Genomic DNA, 19,732 nt, shown 5'->3' with positions numbered 1-19,732 from the left:
ACCCATGATTAGACTAAGCACCAAGGCGAGAATGATCAGGTCCGGGGAAATTGAGTCCAAGAGCCGCTGAGGCGGGAATTGAACCCTGGTCCCGGGCCAGACCTGTGCATCAGGGTCTGCTGCTCTAACCATTGAGCCACGCTTCTCCTCAGATGTGACCAACCATTTTTCCACGGTAGCCAGATCCATGACAGATATTCAGGACATCCTTATGAGATAAATTTACATACCATGAATCTCTAAATGGATTTAATTTACAGAGGTATTGTATTGTAATGGCATTTATATAGGGCTTACTACCCCTGATGCGGCATCGAAACGCTTTACTCCGGGCAGCACGCTGCGCCTGGACCCAAGGTTGACGGTTAGTTCAGTGTTATTGGTTACTGTTTGTTATTTATTGGGATTAGTCTTGCGCACTCAGGGCAAACCATTCCATTCAGTCATTTTTCAGTTTTTTATGGTGGACTGAAGTATTAGCGGTTGGTCGCAATCATTGTTCGGAGGGGTGAACTCAAACACACGGTTGGTGGGATTAATACAGGAGTTAGTGGAGATTAGATATTGTCAGGTTGCATAGGTATAAACTTTCAGCAGAGGGAGGAGAGATTGTGATCTTGTAAATGAGCCGTAGGAAATTGGCTGAAATAAAGAAAAATAAATGGTGCATGTGTCAGAGGCACACATAGTAGGGTAAGTGCTATCTTAAAGGTGTGGCTTTGATTTGGCTCTCCTGCACCCACCTCGAACAACCCTGGTATATTACGTACATCTAGTGTTGGGAAAAAGAAAACGTCACAACCAAATTTCTTTCTCAGTTTTGTTTCCTGAAATAAATTGTTTTCCATGCACTTCAGTCCTTACTAAGCATGTCGGGGCAGGTTTACAATAACTGGCGCATCCCTGCATATCTGCAGGGATGCGCCAGTTATTGTGCGCCACGGGTCCACCACAATGGATGCGCTGCATTTACAATGCGGCGCACCATGGGGCAAAAACGGCACAAATGCGTGACTCATCTGTGCCGTAAAGGCGGCGCATTGCTGGAGTTGCGTCGCAAGCACGACGCAGCATCAGCAATGTTCTGGGGGGCCCTATCTTTACAATGCTGTGTCAATCCTTACGCCTGCTTCAAGCAGGCGCGGGTTTTTGATGCAGCATGGGCTCAAAAGTGACTGAGTGAAATCTTGTAGATATCACTCAGCCACTTTTGGAAGGCGTTCCTGCGCCAGAACGCCCCCCCTGCGCAGTAACGCCTACTTCTGGCGCAGGGCTTTACAACGTGACACATCTCCAAGATGCGTCACGTTGTAAATACCCCGCAGCGCATCGTTTGCGCCGCCGCTGCGTCACAAAAGTGACAAAACGGCAGCATAGAAGAGGCACAAGGGGCTTGTAAATCTGCCCCGTCATGTAAAGCTTGCCCAGGTTGCTACTCGTTAATATCCTATTTAAGACGGGTCGGATCATTGCCAGACTTTCTCTATATGTACATAAGATAAATTTACTTAAAATTAATATAAATGTAAATCATTAACATAGTAAGTGAAATGTAAATAAATCGGAGGTTATCCTGAAAATCTGGCATGGATCCGACCATCCTGGTTGGACATTGGTCACCTTCGCACTATCTGCGCCATTTATGTTTCATTTGGTTTTTTGTAGGTCAGTTACTTATAAAAGTGCACTAAATATGCCTTCTGCTTTCTGAATGCCCTCAAAGTTACAGCCTAGACAATTTATAGCCCTCCCTAACAGTAGGCGCGTAACACGGGCCACTGCAGCCAAAGGGGCTCAGGAGGGCCCCCAACCCTCCAGGGGGCCCCAAGCCCTACAGAGGGTCCCCAAGTTCTACAGAGGGTCTCCAGTCAGCCTAAGGCCAATACATTTTAATGGAATATGAGAAATTCGGGGTCCGGCCTCTCCATCATTTTGTAGGGGAGACCTTCATTTTCTGTTAACGCCACTGGGTAAGGCCGCCACCTTTCCCCAGAGAAAAATATCGTTCACAGTTTAATGTTTTGCAAAAGGGCGGGACATGATTCTTCAGTAGAACTTTACAAACAGTTGTCTTTATTCATTCTTAACATGGCTTTCTGTTTTTTATTTAGTTCAATTAAGTCAGGTGTCATTAGGGCAGGTGTAGAACACATTTTAAAGTGCTTTCTTCGAACATTTACTATTTAAAGTATGTTACTGAAATGGAGAAAATTACCGTCTTTACGTCATTTTCTAATTTTTGAACCGGCAGGACATTAAAATACTGGTCATGCCAGTATAAAAACGACCAGGTGGCAACCCTAGCCACTGTCTACCAGGGCACAGGGCAACAACTTATGGATATGCAGGAGGCACTGGAACATGCAGCTAACCCTTGCCCATCACGACAAGGTTAATTCTTTGTTATTGGCTCACTACACAAATACAAACGCCTCTATGCTGCTCATTATATTCTATCCATTGCGTCATTTCCGTCACATCAAGGTCTGCTTCTAACCATAAATTGCATCACTTCCGGCACATTACGTTAAGAAAGCGGCCTTCCTGGAACACTTTGCTATGGGTACAGCAGCCCTTGCAGAGGTTCGGATTGGGCATTGTTTGTTAGATGCTCTCAGAAGTTTGAGGAGTGCACATCTAGAAATATATGCATGCCCCGAATTAAACAAAAACTGAATTGCATTTCCCTGGCCCATCTTCCCATACTGCCCTCGGGTGTGGGCAAAAGATCGTCGGCACTCCGTGCACAATACCTTTTTGCCATTTGAGTGCTCCCCACTCACTGAAAAGGTTAATTCCCCATTCACTGAAAAAGGCATATTTTCAGGACTTTGTTAGTTCACGCCACCTATTGCTGGTGCCAATGCTGCTTCCTGACCCTGCATTAGGGAGGCACTTGACCTGCCTGTGGACGCCTCTTTCACAAATCTGCCTTAACGGTATGTACATATGTCTGGCTCACAACCGTAGCACTATCTAGGAACACTCAAAAGGGAGATTTTGGAGCAAGAAGCCGCAGAATTATATTACCCAGTTTTCTTGCTGACCCCACCATGGGGTCGATTCCGATCCGTTAAAAATCTCCGTACGACTCGCATCCGGAGCCGTTTCCGTACGACTCGTACGGACGCCGTACGACCGGACGATTCCGATCCCGATCGGGCGACCCGGACGCGATTCGTACGGTCCACGTCGATTCGTACGGAAAAGCGCACGATCACCTACACACCGTACGGCGCGTACCCCCCATGATCGCAGGGGTACGCGCCGTACCCCTGCGATCATGGGGGTACGTGTCGTACACCCAGCGTACATGGGGGGTACGTGCCGAACACCCAGCGTACATGGGGTACGGAACGTACCCCATGTACGCTGGGTGTACGGCACGTACCCCCATGATCGCAGGGGTACGGCGCGTACCCCTGCGATCATGGGGTGTACGCGGCGTACCCGGGGGGGCCGTTCCGTACCTGTTTCGGGGCGAACTCTGACTGTACGACAGTTTCCAGCTCCCGTAGAAAAAGGGTCGTACGGAGCGTACACAACAGGGATCGTACTTGCCGGGTCGTAAAAAGCAGCCGCGAAACGTATGGACGTCGTGTACAGCGGCTTCCGAGGGCAATTCGTACGGGGATTTCATTCGTACGGTCCCTGGTACGATTCGGACGGATAGCTGCATCGGGTGTGGATCGTACTACACCGTTCGTACGGAGACGGTTACGGGTACGATTCGTAAGGAAAAAAATGCTCCGTACGACGATTCGGAGCGCTTTTTACGGGATCGGAATCGACCCCCATGTGAGGTAATTGTTAATGGAATTAAGAAACTTACGGCTAGATGTAGGTAAATCATTTTTACCGATTCTAAAATACCGAATTTTACCGATTCGGTATTTTGGATTCCGTAAATCTGATGTAGGTAAATATTCAGTATTTTTTACCGAATCGGTAAAATTCGGTAATTACCGAATCGGTATTTACCGATTCGGGAATACCGAATAATTCAAGGGTGGAGGGTGTCACTTTGACACCCTGTTGCACCCCTGATTAGGGATTGTGTGCCATGTGGCACACATACATGCCCTAATGGCATGTATGTGTGCCACATGGCACAGGTGTACATGCACAGATTTGCATATACACAGGTATTCGTTATTTACCACCAACTAATAGTTGGTGGTAAATAATGAATCCTTAAAGCCCTGTGACACTGTTTACAGTGCCACCTACATCTGAAAATACAGATTCGGTAATTTTACCGAATCGGTAAATTTACCGATTCGGTAAAATAACAGAATCTGTATTTTAAGATGCCCTACATCTCCGTATCCAAATACCGGTCGGTAACGGCCGAAAATCTGTATTTTCGGCCATTACCGACCGGTATTTGGATACGGAGATGTAGGGCCTTAAAAAATACAGATTCGGCAATTTTACCGAATCGGTAATTTTACCGATTTGGTCAATTTACCGAATCTGTATTTTGAAATGTAGGTAGCACTGTAAACAGTGTTACAGGGCTTTAAGGATTTGTTATTTACCACCAACTATTAGTTGGTGGTAAATAACGAATTCCTATGTAAATGCAAATATGTGCATTTACACCTGTGCCATGTGACAGTATGTGTGCCACATGGTACACAAGCACTAATCAGGGGTGCAACAGGGTGTCAAAGTGACACCCTGCCACCCTTGACTTTTTCGGTATTTACCGAATCGGTAATTACCGATTCGGTAATTGACATTCATTGAATGGCAAATACCGAATCGGTAATTACCGATTCGGTAAATACAGAATCTTACCGATTCAGTATTTTTTACCGAATTATTATATACATCCCAAATACCGATTCTGAAATACCGAATCGGTAAAATTCGGTATTTTAGAATCGGTATTTACGGATTACCTACATCTAGCCCTTAATTACTATGCACTAGTTGAAGGTACTTTTAGAGCGCATCAAGGTCTAGCATACGTGCTCCAGGTAATCTAAATAAGGTATAGGGGGTATCCAGTTCCGAGTGAAGTATGTATTGTATTGCAATTGCATTTATATAGCGCTTACTTTCCCATACGAGGCGTCAAAGCTTTTTTTTGGCGAGTAGCACGCTACTCCAGAACCCATTAAGGATTAGTGGTGAATTTTTATAGTGAAAAACTAAAATAATTTTTTGTGATGGATATGTTAGTCAGTTATTTGGATTGAGATGGATAGTGGACGGATAGAAGAGGGGAAAAGGTTTCCATTTATATTACGCCTTCTATCTCTGATGGGTTGTGGGTCTCTGCAGGTCAATGTCTGTTCCGCAGGGTACGCTGGGAGCGTGACTTTGCAGGAACAAATGCCATCACACACCTAGATAGGTGTCATGCTTCATCATTGAGCATTTGCTCCACGTCGCCCCGGCGCTGGAATGCCCAACGGGCACCCTCAATGGGGGCTCTTTACCGGAGATCTTTCCGTCCGCTGTTTGGTGAAGTAAGGGTGTGGGGAACTAAAAAGTAGATTTGTGTTTGAGTGTAGGAAGTGTGGAGTTAAAAATAGGATAAGAGGTTTTTCTCAGGAAAAACTTTAATGAACAAGTTCTCCAACTTCCGAGTCGGCGAACGAGGGTAGGCCGCCCAGTGTGCTGCTCTTAACAAAAGTGACACAAACAGCATGCCGGTGTACACGACTCAAGGAGTCTTGAATATTACCTAATTAGGGCCATCGCCAAAATATTTTTCTTAAAAATCAACGCCAAAACAGAGGTATGTGTGATTGGGAGCGGATTCATGAACCTATATATTGAAAATCCAATCACGAAGTAGATTAGGTAACATTGGTCCAGAAGAATAGCTACCAGATCATTGTTATGACTCATCTAAAGCTTGAAACGTGTTGACCTACAGCTGCCTTAGATAACTAGTTTCTTGCGGATAGCACAGCGTATTTTAATATAGGTAGGAGAATTTGTGTAGTAAAGTTTTTTCTGAGAAGTACCTCTTATCCTATTTTTAACTCAACACTTCCTACAGCGAATGAAAAGATCTCAGTTAAAAAGCCCCATTGAGGTAGCCCTTCGGGCTTTGCAGCACCGGCACGACGTGGAGCAAATGCCCAATGATGAAGCATGACACTTATCTAGGTGTGTGAGGGCATTTGTTCCTGCAGAGTCATGCTCCCATTGACCTTCACAGACCCCCCTGCTTCACTAGGAACTGCAGACCCCTTATACCTTATTAAGTTTTGCTGATGCCTTGAACACGTCCTGGATCTGAAATATTTGTTAGGAAGTAGGTGGAGAGATCTAAATATTGAGTATGAATGTGCATAGTGAAGGGAGAGTTAGGGCAAAGCTAGAGACTATGCAGGTTCTCTGAGTTCTAGAGTAGGTACAGAAAGGGGAAGTCTTGATAGCCCAGGGATATTTTCTGCCGCCGCTTTGTGACTTAGTAAGTATGGTGTCCTCCACTCAAGTCAAAACATCAATCTGCTTCTCCCGCAGCACCTGCATGGATCGTGCCAGTGTCAGTGGGAGGAGCCATCGCCTTTCTTCTTGTCATTGCACTTGTTGCGGTGGTGGCTGTCAAATGTGGTGAGTCTTTTTTCATTTTTGGTATTCATTTTGTTGCTTTTCCGTGGCATGTGCAGCCACTCTACCAGATGACTCGACCCCTTCAAGAGCCTCACGTCCCATTCCTAGGCTTTTATTTAACGATTCTATTTCTTCTGGGAGTTGTGGTCCTGGCTCCACTCAATAAATCATTTGCACTAAAGTTCTAAATCAGGGGTGTCCCATCTTTTTAAGCAAGGGGGCCAAGTTACAAATTGTTCTCACCTACTGGCTGAACAGAACATCAAAGGCAGTGTTGTTAGTTCACAGGAAGTGACATCACAGGAAGAGACAGTTGTGTATCACAAAGTCCAAACATAAAAAGACCATACATTCCTAAGGAAGAATATACTATCTACTAGATTAGAAGTAGAGGACTGCTGAATAAATATGATAATGCTTGGAAAACAAAACATATCAGCCAGAAAAAGAAAGCAACAACATATAAGCACATTTCCGTCAACAGTATTCAAGTAGGTTTTCTTGGACAACTTAATCTTGATTTTTAACCATTAACATGAACATTTGAACCTTTAGTCCCGCTGCATTTGGTGTGTTTGCAAATGAGAAAAAAACAGATAACAACCAGATATCTAACTGGTTTTATTTGGATCCTATCAGCAGTGTGTACTTGAGAAACTTGTCATTCGGATCCTGGGAGCTTTTAACAGTTATCTCTCTTCGCGTCTTTGATACTTGGGGTTTTTGTACATAGTTGTTCTTGGTGAATAGTGCAGTGATGTTTGATATCCTCGTCAGGCACCAAATTCAGCATTCAACTAACCAATCCAATGTTCTTTCAAGCAATTGTCCGAGCCCCATCAGTTATTAGAAACCACAGACTTTGGTCTCAGAAAGCTTAACTTTCAGTAAGACATGCTCAGCTCCATCGAAAGTGTCCTGATCATTTGTTGCGCTTCTCACTTGATTTAGGTAGAGCAGTTCCTCACCAACTTGGAATTCTTTGGTGATTTCTTTAGCAAAGATTGCCATTTGAGCAGTATCACACACATCAGTGTGTCCATCAGTCCCCGAGCTTTAAACTCAAAGGCTGATGATAGAATTTTCACTGCCCGGTGAAAGTTATCTGTCCTAGAAACTATCTGGTGTGAATGGCTGATTTTACCCACCATGTCCTTGGGTCCTGGCATACCTTTTGTGTAAGAATGTACATTAATTCTTTCTCCGATTTGCAGTGGGAGAAAGTTTTTCTTCCCTTGTCTGCTGCCTGGGCTGTCACACGACTGATCTTGGTTACTGACTCAGATTCCTGTTTGGCAGCCTTGAAATCAACTCTTGCTCAATTATGTTTTGCTTCAGTGATTTGACACCCTCGGCTGTCAACATTGTGTGTGTTTCCTGGAATAATGTCACTTGAAATGTTATGCCTTATATGTTTCTATGGACGTACAAGACGCAGTACTGATTTGCTCAATCATTTAAAAAAAAAATCACCAGTCCTAGTATCTTTGAAGATTCCTCATTCAGTATCAATATTTATTTTATTTGAATTCATCATTTGAATGGAGTTGGCCCTGTGATTAATAGAGACAGCATCAACATTGGCGATAGATGATATTAAAAACAGCCAACCCACATGTCTAATATTATTTTATAACCTCTTATTAATCTATTGACCTCATCTTAATTCCCAGATCGCCAGGGCTGAACTGGACATTCTGCTAATCTGGACTTTTTCTGGTGGGCTGCAGGCTAGGGGGCTGACGTCAGAGCTAGATGGGCTGCCATGACGCAAACATGAAAGCCCCCATTGCCACATTCTAGTCCTCACCTCCTGCAATATGCGTGGTGCTGGACTAAACATGGTCGCCAGGGCTGAATTGGGTTTCTAGTTCGGCCTTGCCAACTGGATCCTTTTTCTCAATTTCTGTGTGTGTGATGGATGCACCTGGTGAGGCTGTTTAAGTTGTGCCTGTTCTTTGCTAAGCAAAGAGGCTTGCATGGCAACTGGTTCATTTGATCTTCTTATGGGTGTATCCTAATATACTGCAGGGAAGTTACAGAAACTATGATATTTTGAGTTCTGGGATTGGGTACTTGATGGTCAAGATGGTGGTGCATTATCAGAGCTTTTTGTAAATCATACTACACAGGGTAAATTGTGCGTGGTGCAAGTCTTGCTAGAGGGCTATTGTGAGAGCTCCAACAGTAAAAAGATAATGGCTGTTTATAGATATATGTCTTATAAATCGCATAAATATATTGAAATGCAGAAAGAGGTTGGCAGTAGGACGGCAAAAGTAACAGAATAGTTGGAAAATTCCCTTGATGCCTCATATCTAAAATTGCAATTTTTAAGTAAATCAGCACTAAATGCAGCATTGGGTTAACTCCTGAAATACATTTGCAGTATTGCCCCATCACTGTCATAAGCAAGATATTTTTCCTTGTCAACCTAAAGCAGATTTTTGCAATAGTAGTCCAGAACCGTTGTAAAAATATGAAAAAGTGTCTTGAAAATTCACAAAAAAATCCTTTGTTTATGGAAAATGCACACATGTTTGTACTAGCAGTACTGATATGCTTCCCTGTCATGACAGATTGAAGACCTCTGGCGTAGAGTGTAGTGGTATATTGTGGAGAGACATAAAGTGAAGTGGCATAGAGTGGAATAGCGAAGAGTGGAGTGGCATAGAGTGACATCACTGATGACATCACCCAGTGAGTGTGAGTGTTTTGTAAACATTTCTGAGACTTAACGATATATAGTAAGCTACAGCATACGTTAAATTACTATTCTTTATGTACAAGTAATTAGTCATACTATTTCTAACATCTCATTTGAGTGGCTGTGTGGCTGTATGTTTCAGTGTGCGAGTGGATGTCTGAGTAGCTGTATGGGTGTGTGAGTGACTGTATGGATGTGTTAGTGGCTATGTGAGTAGCTGTATGGGTGAGTGAGTAGCTGTGTGAGTTGCTGTATTAGAGAGTGAATGGGTGTGTGAGTGGCTGTATATCTGAGTTTGTGGCTGTGTGAGTGACTGTATGGGTGAGTGAGTAGCTGTTTGAGTATGTGTATAGGTAAGTGAGTGGGTGTGAGTTACTGTATTGGAGAGTGAGTGTCTGTCTGAATGGCTGTAAGGGCGAGTGAGTGGGTGTGTGAGGGGTTGCATGGATATGTGAATGAGTATGTAAAGTGGTTCTGTATGTATGTGAGTGGGTGTGTGGGAGTAGTTGTGTGAGTGAGTGGCTGTGTCAGTGCCTGTATGAGTAAGTGAGTGGGTGTGTGAGTGGCTGTATGGGTAAACACATGGGTGTGTGAGTCGCTATATTGGTGAGTGAGTGGCAGTTAGAGTGGCTGTATGGGTGAGTGTGTGGGTGTATGAGTACCTGTATGGGTCAGTGAGTGGCTGTGTCAGTTTCTCTATGTCTGTATGCCTGGATGTGTGAGTGGCTGTATTGGTGTGTGAGTGGGTGCATGAGTGGCTGTATGGGTGAGTTTCTGCATAGATATGTTAGCGGGTATGTGAGTAGGTTTATGGGTGAGTGAGTGGCTGTGTGAGTGGCTGTATTGGAGAGTTAGTGCCTGTGTGAGTGGCTACACAGGTATATGAGTGAGTGTGTGAGTAGCTGTATGGGTGACTGAGTGGCTATGTGAGTGGTTGTATGGTAATGGAGTGGCTATGTGAATGGCTGTATGGTGAGTGAGTAGCTGTTTGAGTGTGTGTATAGATATGTGAGTGGGTGTGAGTGGGGTATAAGTGGCTGTATTGGAGAGTGAATGTCTGTGTGAGTGGCTGTAAGGGTAGGTGTGAGTGATTGTATGGATATGTGAATGGGTATGGAAAGTGGTTCTGTAGGTGTCTAATTGGGAGTGGTTGTATGGGTGAGTGAGTGGCTGTGTCGGTGGCTGTATGGGTAGGTGAGTGGGTGTGTGAATGGCTGTATGGGTAAATAAGTGGGTGTTTGAGTTGCTATAATGGTGAGTGAGTGGCAGTGTGAGTTGCTGTATGGCTGAGTGTGAAGGTGTGTGAGTACCTATATGGGTGATTGAGTGGCTGTGCGAGTTTCAGTATATCTGTATGACTGGATGAGTGAGTAGCTGCCTTGGTGAGTGAGCGGGTGCATGAGTGGCTGTATGGGGGAGTTAGTGGGTGTGTGAGTGGCTATATGAGTGAGTGGATGTGTGAGTGGCTGTTGGACTTGGCCCTTTTTGTAGGGTCATCCTCATACTTTGTGCCTTCCTCCTGTATTTTATCTGACCTGTTTTATTTGGCTTTAGGATTCTGGGCACTTTACCACTGCTAATTAGTGCTAAAGTGCATGCACTCTCTCCTTTAAACATGGTGTGATTGGTCTACACCTGTTTGGCATATTTAATTTACTTGTAAGTCCCTTATACAGTGGTATCCCATATACCCAGGGCCTGTAAGTTAAATTTTTCTAGTGGGCCTGCAGTGCTGCATGCACCACCCACAGAAGTAGCCTTTGTATTGTATTGTAATTGCATTTATATAGTGCTTACTACCCCATACAAGGCGTCGAATCATTTTTTTGGCGAGTAGAACGCTACTCCGGGACCCATAGAGGATTAGTGTTGAATTAGTATAGTGAAACATGAAGTACATTTTAAGTGGTGGATAGGTTAGTCAGTTATTTGGATTTGGAATGATAGCAGATGGATAGAGGAGGACAAAGGTTTGTATTTATTTAGCGCTTGTTGACGCACGCTATTCAGGAAGCCTATAGAGGATTAGTGGTGAATTAATATGGTGAAATATGAAGTAATTTCAGTGGTGGATATTAGTCTGTTACATGAAGTGAGAAGGATAGCGGATGGATAAAAGGGGAATAAAGATTTGCATTCATATAGCACTTGTTACCCCTGACGGGTATTGAAGCGCTTTTCTGGTGAGTAGCACGCCACTCCGGAACCCATAAAGGATTAGTGTTGAAAATTAGTATAGTATAAATATGAAGTAATTTTAAGTAGTAGATGTGTTATTCAGTTATTTGGGTAGTATATTAGTATAGTTGAATATGGAATTTGAGAAGTGAACATGTTAGTCTGTTAATTTTGATTGAAAAGGATAGTGGAGGGATAAAAGAGTGAAGGATTTTTTATTTTTATTTATTTTAGGTCTTAGCAGTAGGAGGAGGCTTTTGGATGAGTAAAAAGGAGTTTTGGAGGAGAGGAGTCAGAGGGAAGAGTTTAGAAAGGTTTGTTTTAGGGGATCGGTATAGTAAAAAGAGGTGTCAGATGATGCAAGGAGGGGTAGAGTAGGAGAGAGTCTAGAAAGGGTTATTTTGGCGATCATAGTAGTGGTATGGGGTTTGGGATAAATGAGAGAGTGGATGTAGAGGATATATTGATAGATGTATAGGATGAGAGATAGGGTAGTGCATTGGAAAGAGTAGTAGAAAGAAGTTTGAGATGAGTCAGAAGGTTGGGCTAGAAGATATATTGAGCGAAGTGTAGGCTGAGAAATAGGGTAGTGCATTGGAAATGCTAAATTAGAAGAAAGTGATAACTATATAGATCCATAAGTACATTGAAAGTATATAGATACATAAAGGAAGTAAGTATATGTAGATTAAAGATATTGATAGAGGCACAGGATGAAAAATAGGGTAGTGCATTGGATATGCTGTTTCAGGAGAAAAGTAACAGACACACAGTTCCAAGTACATGGAAGGTACATAGATTCACAATGGAAGTATGTACATGTAGACCAAAGATGATATTTATTTATTTTATTATTATTATTATTATTATTATTATTATTATTATTATTATTATTATTATTATTATTATTATTATTATTATTATTTTTCTCTCTTAACAACAGAATTATTTTACATGTTTATACAAAGTAAAACACAAAGATAGGAACATATCTATAGTGAAAACAAAAGATTATATACATATACCCTTTTTTCTACAGAGGGATGTGCTGTAAATTTCTGTTTGCGTATGGTGCTTATGTGGGGGAGAGCCAAATCTTGAGTAGTTTTCTGAAGATAAGTGGTTGTCGATGGATCTTATGTTGGGGGGTAAGGAGTTCCATAGTTTGGCTGCTTGAACAGAGAAGGATGTGCCACCCATGATTTTTTTCTTGTATGGTGGGATTTTGAGGCGAGATGCTCCTTTAGAGCGGAGGTTCCTTTCTTGAATGTGTTTGGTGATTTTATTCCTGATGAAGAGTGGTCCTATTCCATGTATTGCTTTGTGGCTGATACAAAGCAGCTTGAACGTGGATCTTCTGGCAACCGGTAACCAATGCAGGGCTTTCAAGGCAGGGGAGATGTGGTCTCGCGGTTTGATATGCAAGAGTAGTCTGGCAGCCGAGTTCTGAATCCGTTGTAGTCTTTTCATGGTCGTTAAAGGTGATCCGGGGTAGAGGCTATTGGTGTAATCGAGTTTGGACAGAACAAGGGAGATGATAGCTTGACATTGTGTGGAAATCCCAAATGAGAGAAAATTAGTTGCAGCATTTTTATAGCAGCAAAGCTTGATCTTGCTAGTTTATCCACTTGGGCATTCATCGACAGCTTGGAGTCCATGGTCATTCCGAGGTTTCTTAATTCCTTCAATACTTGAGGCAGTGATCCCAATTTATCAGGCCATTCGGCAAGCGGGTTGTAATTTTTCCAATCGCCACACGTGAGTATTTCAGTTTTTGAAGCATTCAATTTGAGATGGCTCCAAGTCATCCACTGATCGACGGCTCTGAGAGCTGAAAATTGGTGATTTTCCAATGTCTTTGGGCATTCCAGTTGAAGGAGTATTTGCGTGTCATCTGCATAGTTGTAGCATGTGAGGTGAAATTTATTGATCAGTACTGGTAATGACTTCATGTAGATTTTGAAAAGCATGGACGAGATGATAGAACCTTGAGGGATCCCTGCCTTTGTGGAGTACGGTGTGGATGAGAAAGGTGGGGTATGGATGACATTAGTTCTGTTTTGAATGTAGGACGCAATCCAGTCTAGAGCAGTTCCCTCTATGCCGGCTTCATAAAGTCTTTGTTTCAGAGTGTCATGGTCAACTGTGTCAAAGGCAGCTGAGAGGTCCAAGAGGAGTAGCGCAGCAACCCCTTTGCGGTCAACTGTATTCCTTAGGTCATCCCAGATGGCATGGAGGGCAGATTCAGTGCCTCTTCCCGGACGGAATCCTGTTTGGAAGTCTGAAAGTATGTCATTCTCTTCAATGAATTGTGACATCTGGGCGACCACTGCCCTTTCTATCAATTTGCCCAGGAAAGGTCCATTTGTAATGGGTCTGTAGTTGTCAGGGTTCAGCGGGTCCAAGTTTGTTTTCTTCAGTAAAGGGCGTATGTATGACTTTTTGAGTTATTCTGGAAATATTCAGTAGTTAAGGAATCGTTGCTGATTCTTCTTACTGGAGGGGCAGCAAAGGTACTGCAAACTACTCTAATGTATATCAGGAAAATTAATAGTCTTAATGGAAACAGCAAGAATGATACATTTCAAAATTATATAAATATAATAATATAATCTATAAAAAATATATCCTTATGAACTATAGACAAGTATAAAAATCTTCGCTGGAATTGAGCCTCCCTGGATGTTTAGTATCGAGTTCTATTATGTATCGGGTTTCCAGGAGACGCAATCGGGCCTCCCGATTGCCGCCTCGCTTTGTAGGGAGAACCGTGTCAACAAGATAGAACTGTAAATGGTTAGGGTTGCTGTTATGAGCCTGCTCGAAGTGCCTCGCTAATGGGTAGGCTTGGTCTTTGCCTGTGATTGCCCTCATGTGCTGAAGTATTCGTTTGTAGGCTGACAGTTTGGTACTGCCGATGTATCTTAGCCCACACGGACACTCCAGCACATAGATAGCAAAGTCGGTCCTGCATGTCAATCTTTTGTTAATCATGATGGGTTCTGATTTAAAGGGACTGACATAGTGTGTCCTGTTGCTGCCGATCTTACAGGCCTTGCAACTAGGACATCTCCTAAAGCCTTTAATTTGTGCCAGCCAAGTTCCCTGAGTCACCAACTCAGGGCTGCTACTCATCAGGCAGTTGCCCATTGATTGTGATTTCCTAAATGTGAGTGCTGGTTGGCTGGATACAAGACCTCCAATCACAGGGTCACCCTGTACTAGATTCCAGTTGTGGGTGTAGATTTTGCGTAATTCTCGATGTTGTCGATTGTATGTGAGAATAATTCTGGTTTGAGAGCCTGCTCTATTCTCAGCTTGTCCTTCCTTTTGAGACCTGGGTAACAGTGCGTCATCTCTGACAATGGAATTGGTTTTAAAAATAGCTTAATCAATAATGTTGACAGAATACCCCCTAGCAATAAAGCGTTTTTTACTTGCCAGCTGAGCAATCTGACACTCCACGTCCAAGCTGCATATGCGTCTGATACGCAACATCTCCCCAAAGGGGATGCTGCGTATCAGATGCTGAGGATGGTGACTCGAAGCGTGCAACACAGTATTGCCCGCTGTGGGTTTTCTGTATAGTTTAGTAGCTAATGCATTATTTTCAATGTACACCTCTACATCTAAAAAACATACAGTAAACTTGTCAATACTGGCAGTGAAATTCAAATTGAAATAGTTGGTATTCAAAGTTTCTACAAACTGGATAGCACTTAATTCTGTACCTTTCCAAATAAAAAATAGATCATCAATATATCTAAGATATATCACCACATGTTCTTCCATGATCTTCTTATGAATGCCTGCCAGGACCTGCTCCTCCCACAGCCCCAAGTGAATACATGAGTAACTGGGGGAGAAGCAGGACCCCATCGCTACCCCTCTCACTTGGTGATATATTTGGTTGTTGAAGAGAAAGTAGTTTTGCTCAAGGCAACCCTTCACCATAGTTAATAATATTTTGTTGTGCGGTGCACAATTAAGGGGCCTTCTATTCAAAAAATGTTCAATATGCTCTTGTGCCGTCACTGTGTCTGATAGAGGTGTACAACGATATTACATCCATTGTCATCAGCCAAAAGTCCAAACTCCATTCAATATTAGAAATTTTTCTTAAAAAATCTGAAGTGTCTTGAACATATGAGTTCAAACCCTGTACCCATTCCTGAAGGAAATAGTCAATATACTTTGAAGTATTTTCCATAATGCTGTTAATTGCCGATATAATCGGTCTACCTGGTGGAGTGGCAATACTTTTATGAATTTTTGGAATTAAGTAAAACGTGGGGATAACTGGGTGTTCATTCTTGAGGAATCGATATTCTGCCTCACTTATCAGTCCCCCACTTTTCCATGCTAGAAGCTTCATATAGTGATCATTCAAAGCTGATTTGACCACCTGGATGTTACTTTTCCTATAACAGGTAAGATCTGACAATTGTATTTCTGCTTCGTTCATATAAAGTTGTCTTGGCCATAGGACCATATTGCCCCCTTTATCTGCTTCCCGCACAATTATGTTGGTGTCAGTCCCCAACTTTTTCATCAAATTGGCAGGCATTAGTGTGCATTGCTGAGTCTGTTTACTATGTCCTTTTAAGTAATGCACCATGTGATGTTCAACCTTGCATTTAGTGGTGGAGGTACGGTGACGTCTTGTTGTGTGACCAAAAAAACTTAAAACCCTGTAGTGTGGTGTCTAAACACAACTACTATTCTAGTATTCTCTCTTGAGACAATGTCAACTATCCTGACATTATCTACCATTAAACCACATTTGTTTTTGCCACTATATTTAGTATCACAGCACAGCATACAAATTCTCAAAAAATGCTCCTGTACGGTTGCAAGTGTGTAAAAAAGATAAATGTATTCAATAAAACCACAGTATATATTTATACACATATCCTTATTCATAATCCTCCCTATTGGGTTACAATCTAATCATGTGGATATACCAACCATACAAGTCAAGTTAAAAACAACAGGCGACGCAGCGTTTCGGTGTTAGACCAATATTTTCACCTTCATCAGAACGGAATTTTTTTTCTTAAAACTTTGTTGGATTATGTTTAATCAATTACATAATCTTCGGAGGATCAAGTGTTTCACCACCGTATCTGCCTCTTTAATTGGGCCCTTTTACGATAATTCTGTTGTTATGCCAGTTGGAGCCTCCATCTAATTTTATTGGGTGCGGGGGAGGATTAAAAGCTCTCTTGTTAAGAGCAGTTTCCTTACATGTAGGTAAACAGCCATGCGTTTTTTCCTTGTTATTAAAAAACACAGTTTATTCGATTCCATTTATGGTCCGTGCATGGAAATATGCACTTAATTAAGGTCTGTGTGGGGAACAGCGGCCTCCCTGCTCCAACGGGTTACCAGGAAACATGTATATATATGTATATATATATATATATATATATATATATATATATATATATATATATATATATATATGTATGTATATATCTCCAAAAAACACGTTGCTCCTTCCGTGCAGGGACCCAAGAAGGGTGGCTTACACGTCGGCAGAGCGTACCGGCAAGTAGTTTAAAAAAAGCAGTCCAGTGACGTACGCTCTCAGGAAAGAAGGACAGGACACCAGTCTGTTTGTCCAAGTTTAATTACACCAATTGTAAACTTGGAGTAATTAAACTGGGACAAACAGTCTGTCCTGAGAGCGTACGTCAATGGACTGCTGTTTTGATATATATATATATATATATATATATACTAGCAGCCCGTCCCGATGTTGTCTGGGTATGAAGAGTTGAGTGGGTGACAGGTCGTGCTAGAGACGCTGCGCGTGTGGGAAAGTGCAGTCAGTTTCAAGGTTAGTGGGCCAGCAGGGCCGCTTAGTCGCGTCAGCCGCCGCTTGAGGCCGGCTTCAGCCCTGGTTGATGTTGGGCGCCGTGTGTAAATTCGTTTATGCAGAGAGTTGAGTGACAGCGCGCAGGAGACGCTGCAGTTATTGTCCCCACAGGCACGCTCAGTGGCGTTGTCCCCGCTTGAGGCCTGGCTCCAGTGGCCACCGTATTACAATGCGAATTATGTGACCCTTGAAAGTTATTTCCCGGTATTATTATTTTTTTAGGACCCACATGGCGTGCAGGCAGGAATGTAATGGCAATTTAGTAAAGCACCGACGGCATTGGGCCCCAGTCTGTTCGACATGCACCCAGCACAAGGCACACACTGCATTCGGCCCCAGTATGTGTGACACGCCCCCAGCACAACGTGCAGGCCCACAAGTGAGTAGAGCGAACGTTTACTTACCACGCCTCCAGCTGAACGCAAACACCCATTGAACGCATACGCCCAGGTGCGCGATTGGCATAATAATTTAGGAATGTAGCGCGATTGTTGGCAGCTGATTGCCGCGCCCATTGGCCATGGCCCTTGCTCCCGTGCAATTCCGCAATTGGCGCACCTCCAGCTGAACTCAGACGCCCATTGAACGCTCTTGCTCCCATGCATTTCCGCGCCCATTAGCCACGCCCCTTGCTCCCGTGCAATTCCGCAATTGCCTCGCCCATTGTCGTTTGTCTTGCCCCTTACTCCCGCGCAATTGCGCAATTGCCGCGCCCATTGTCGTTTGTCACGCCCCCAGCAAACTCCCCCAGCACACGCCCCCAGCCTTTGTCACGCCCCCAGCACACGCCCCCAGCACAACGCACACGTTTAAAGAACACTTTTTTTTTGTTGTCATGCCGCGCCCCGCCCCGCACACGCCCACAAGGGACTACTTTGCTGGCAAGGTTCTTTTACCTTTTAAATGTATATGGTGGCCATCTGTATAGCCTATGTCCTTCTGCTGCAACTGCCCTTTCCAATGCTGTATTAGGTGTTGTGATTGGTGCTGTGGTTACTGAGATATATATATATATACATCTATATGTCTGTATGTGTGTGTGTGTGTGTGTGTGTATGTATGTATATATATATATATATATATATTCACTGAAAAAACCATAGGTTATAGACCATATATAGTTAGGAATTAGCATTTAAAAAACCTTATTTTACTCACACAAAACCATTGAAATTCCATATATAGTTAGTTGCACTAACTATATATCGCGCACCCGCAATCCACTGCTGATCATGTCACATATTACATCATTCATGACATGGTCAGTGACATCACTGATGACATCACTGATGACATCTCAAATGACATCACTGATGACATCACTGATGACAACATCCAGTGACTGTATGTTTCTGTAAAGTTAAAATATGTCTTACATATTGAAGAATGAGTGGATGTATAAGTGTCTGGATGAAGGATTTAGTAGGTGCGTGACTGACTGTATGAGTGAGTGATTAAATGTGTCTCACTGAATGCATGGGTTAGTGACTAAACTGTCTTAATTTGTGCATCATTATGTCTGTTGTGATGTAAACTGCTGCATGTGTTGATCATTAGCTATACAAGAGGCTATATGTGTTATTAATTGGTTGCCCAAGTATTTCTATGGGAGATTGAGTTTGTGTGGGGGTGGCTGGAAGGTGTGTGACTCTATGCATAGATGTGTGAGCAGTTTATTCACTAGGTGTATGAGTTCAAGAGTGCATGTGGAAACAGCTACATGGGCAGTTGACTGTGTGCATGAGTGTATTGATGAGTGAATGGATATCTCAATGCTACATGTCATAGTAAGTACATATGTAAAACACAGTACATGTGAGAGTTGGCATATATAAATAACTGTGCATGAGAGCCACTGAATGAGTGAGTGGTTGTATCGATCATTGTGAACTTGTATCAGGGATTGTATAAGAGAGTAAATATGTGTTAGTATATGTTTCAATAAGTAAGGTGTGTTTAACTGTATAGTTGAAGAAATGGAGGTGAGATTGTTTCTTTGCATGACTGACTGGGTGTGTGAGTAACTCCATGGATGAGTGGCAGTGTGTGAGTGTCTGTATACACTGAGTGTATCTAAGGTTATATTAGAGTCTGAAGAGGTTTATCGTATTAGCACAAGAATGATGTCAAATGAGATGTCATCAGTGATGTCATCAGTGATGTCATTTGAGATGTCATCAGTGATGTCACTGACCATGTCATGAATGATGTAATATGTGACATGATCAGCAGTGGATTGCGGGTGCGCGATATATAGTTAGTGCAACTAACTATATATGGAATTTCAATGGTTTTGTGTGAGTAAAATAAGGTTTTTTAAATGCTAATTCCTAACTATATATGGTCTATAACCTATGGTTTTTTCAGTGAATTTCAATGGTTTTTTA

General features: G+C 42.8%; 1 protein-coding gene across 2 annotated transcripts in view; it reads left to right on the top strand.

Annotated features, from left to right (window-relative positions):
- C1_1H19orf38 (chromosome 1_1 C19orf38 homolog) overlaps positions 1–19,732 on the top strand; it is a 134,105-nt gene that overhangs the window by 61,467 nt on the left and 52,906 nt on the right. For both annotated transcript variants that reach the window (XM_078658052.1, XM_078658061.1), the window contains one exon: positions 6,490–6,579. In XM_078658052.1, coding sequence (XP_078514178.1) covers positions 6,490–6,579 — 90 coding nt within the window. The remainder of the gene's footprint in view (positions 1–6,489; positions 6,580–19,732) is intronic.

Source organism: Lissotriton helveticus, chromosome 1_1 (assembly GCF_964261635.1).
Source record: "Lissotriton helveticus chromosome 1_1, aLisHel1.1, whole genome shotgun sequence".
Classification (NCBI taxonomy): domain Eukaryota; kingdom Metazoa; phylum Chordata; class Amphibia; order Caudata; family Salamandridae; genus Lissotriton; species Lissotriton helveticus.
This window is presented reverse-complemented; position numbering and strand designations above follow the sequence as displayed.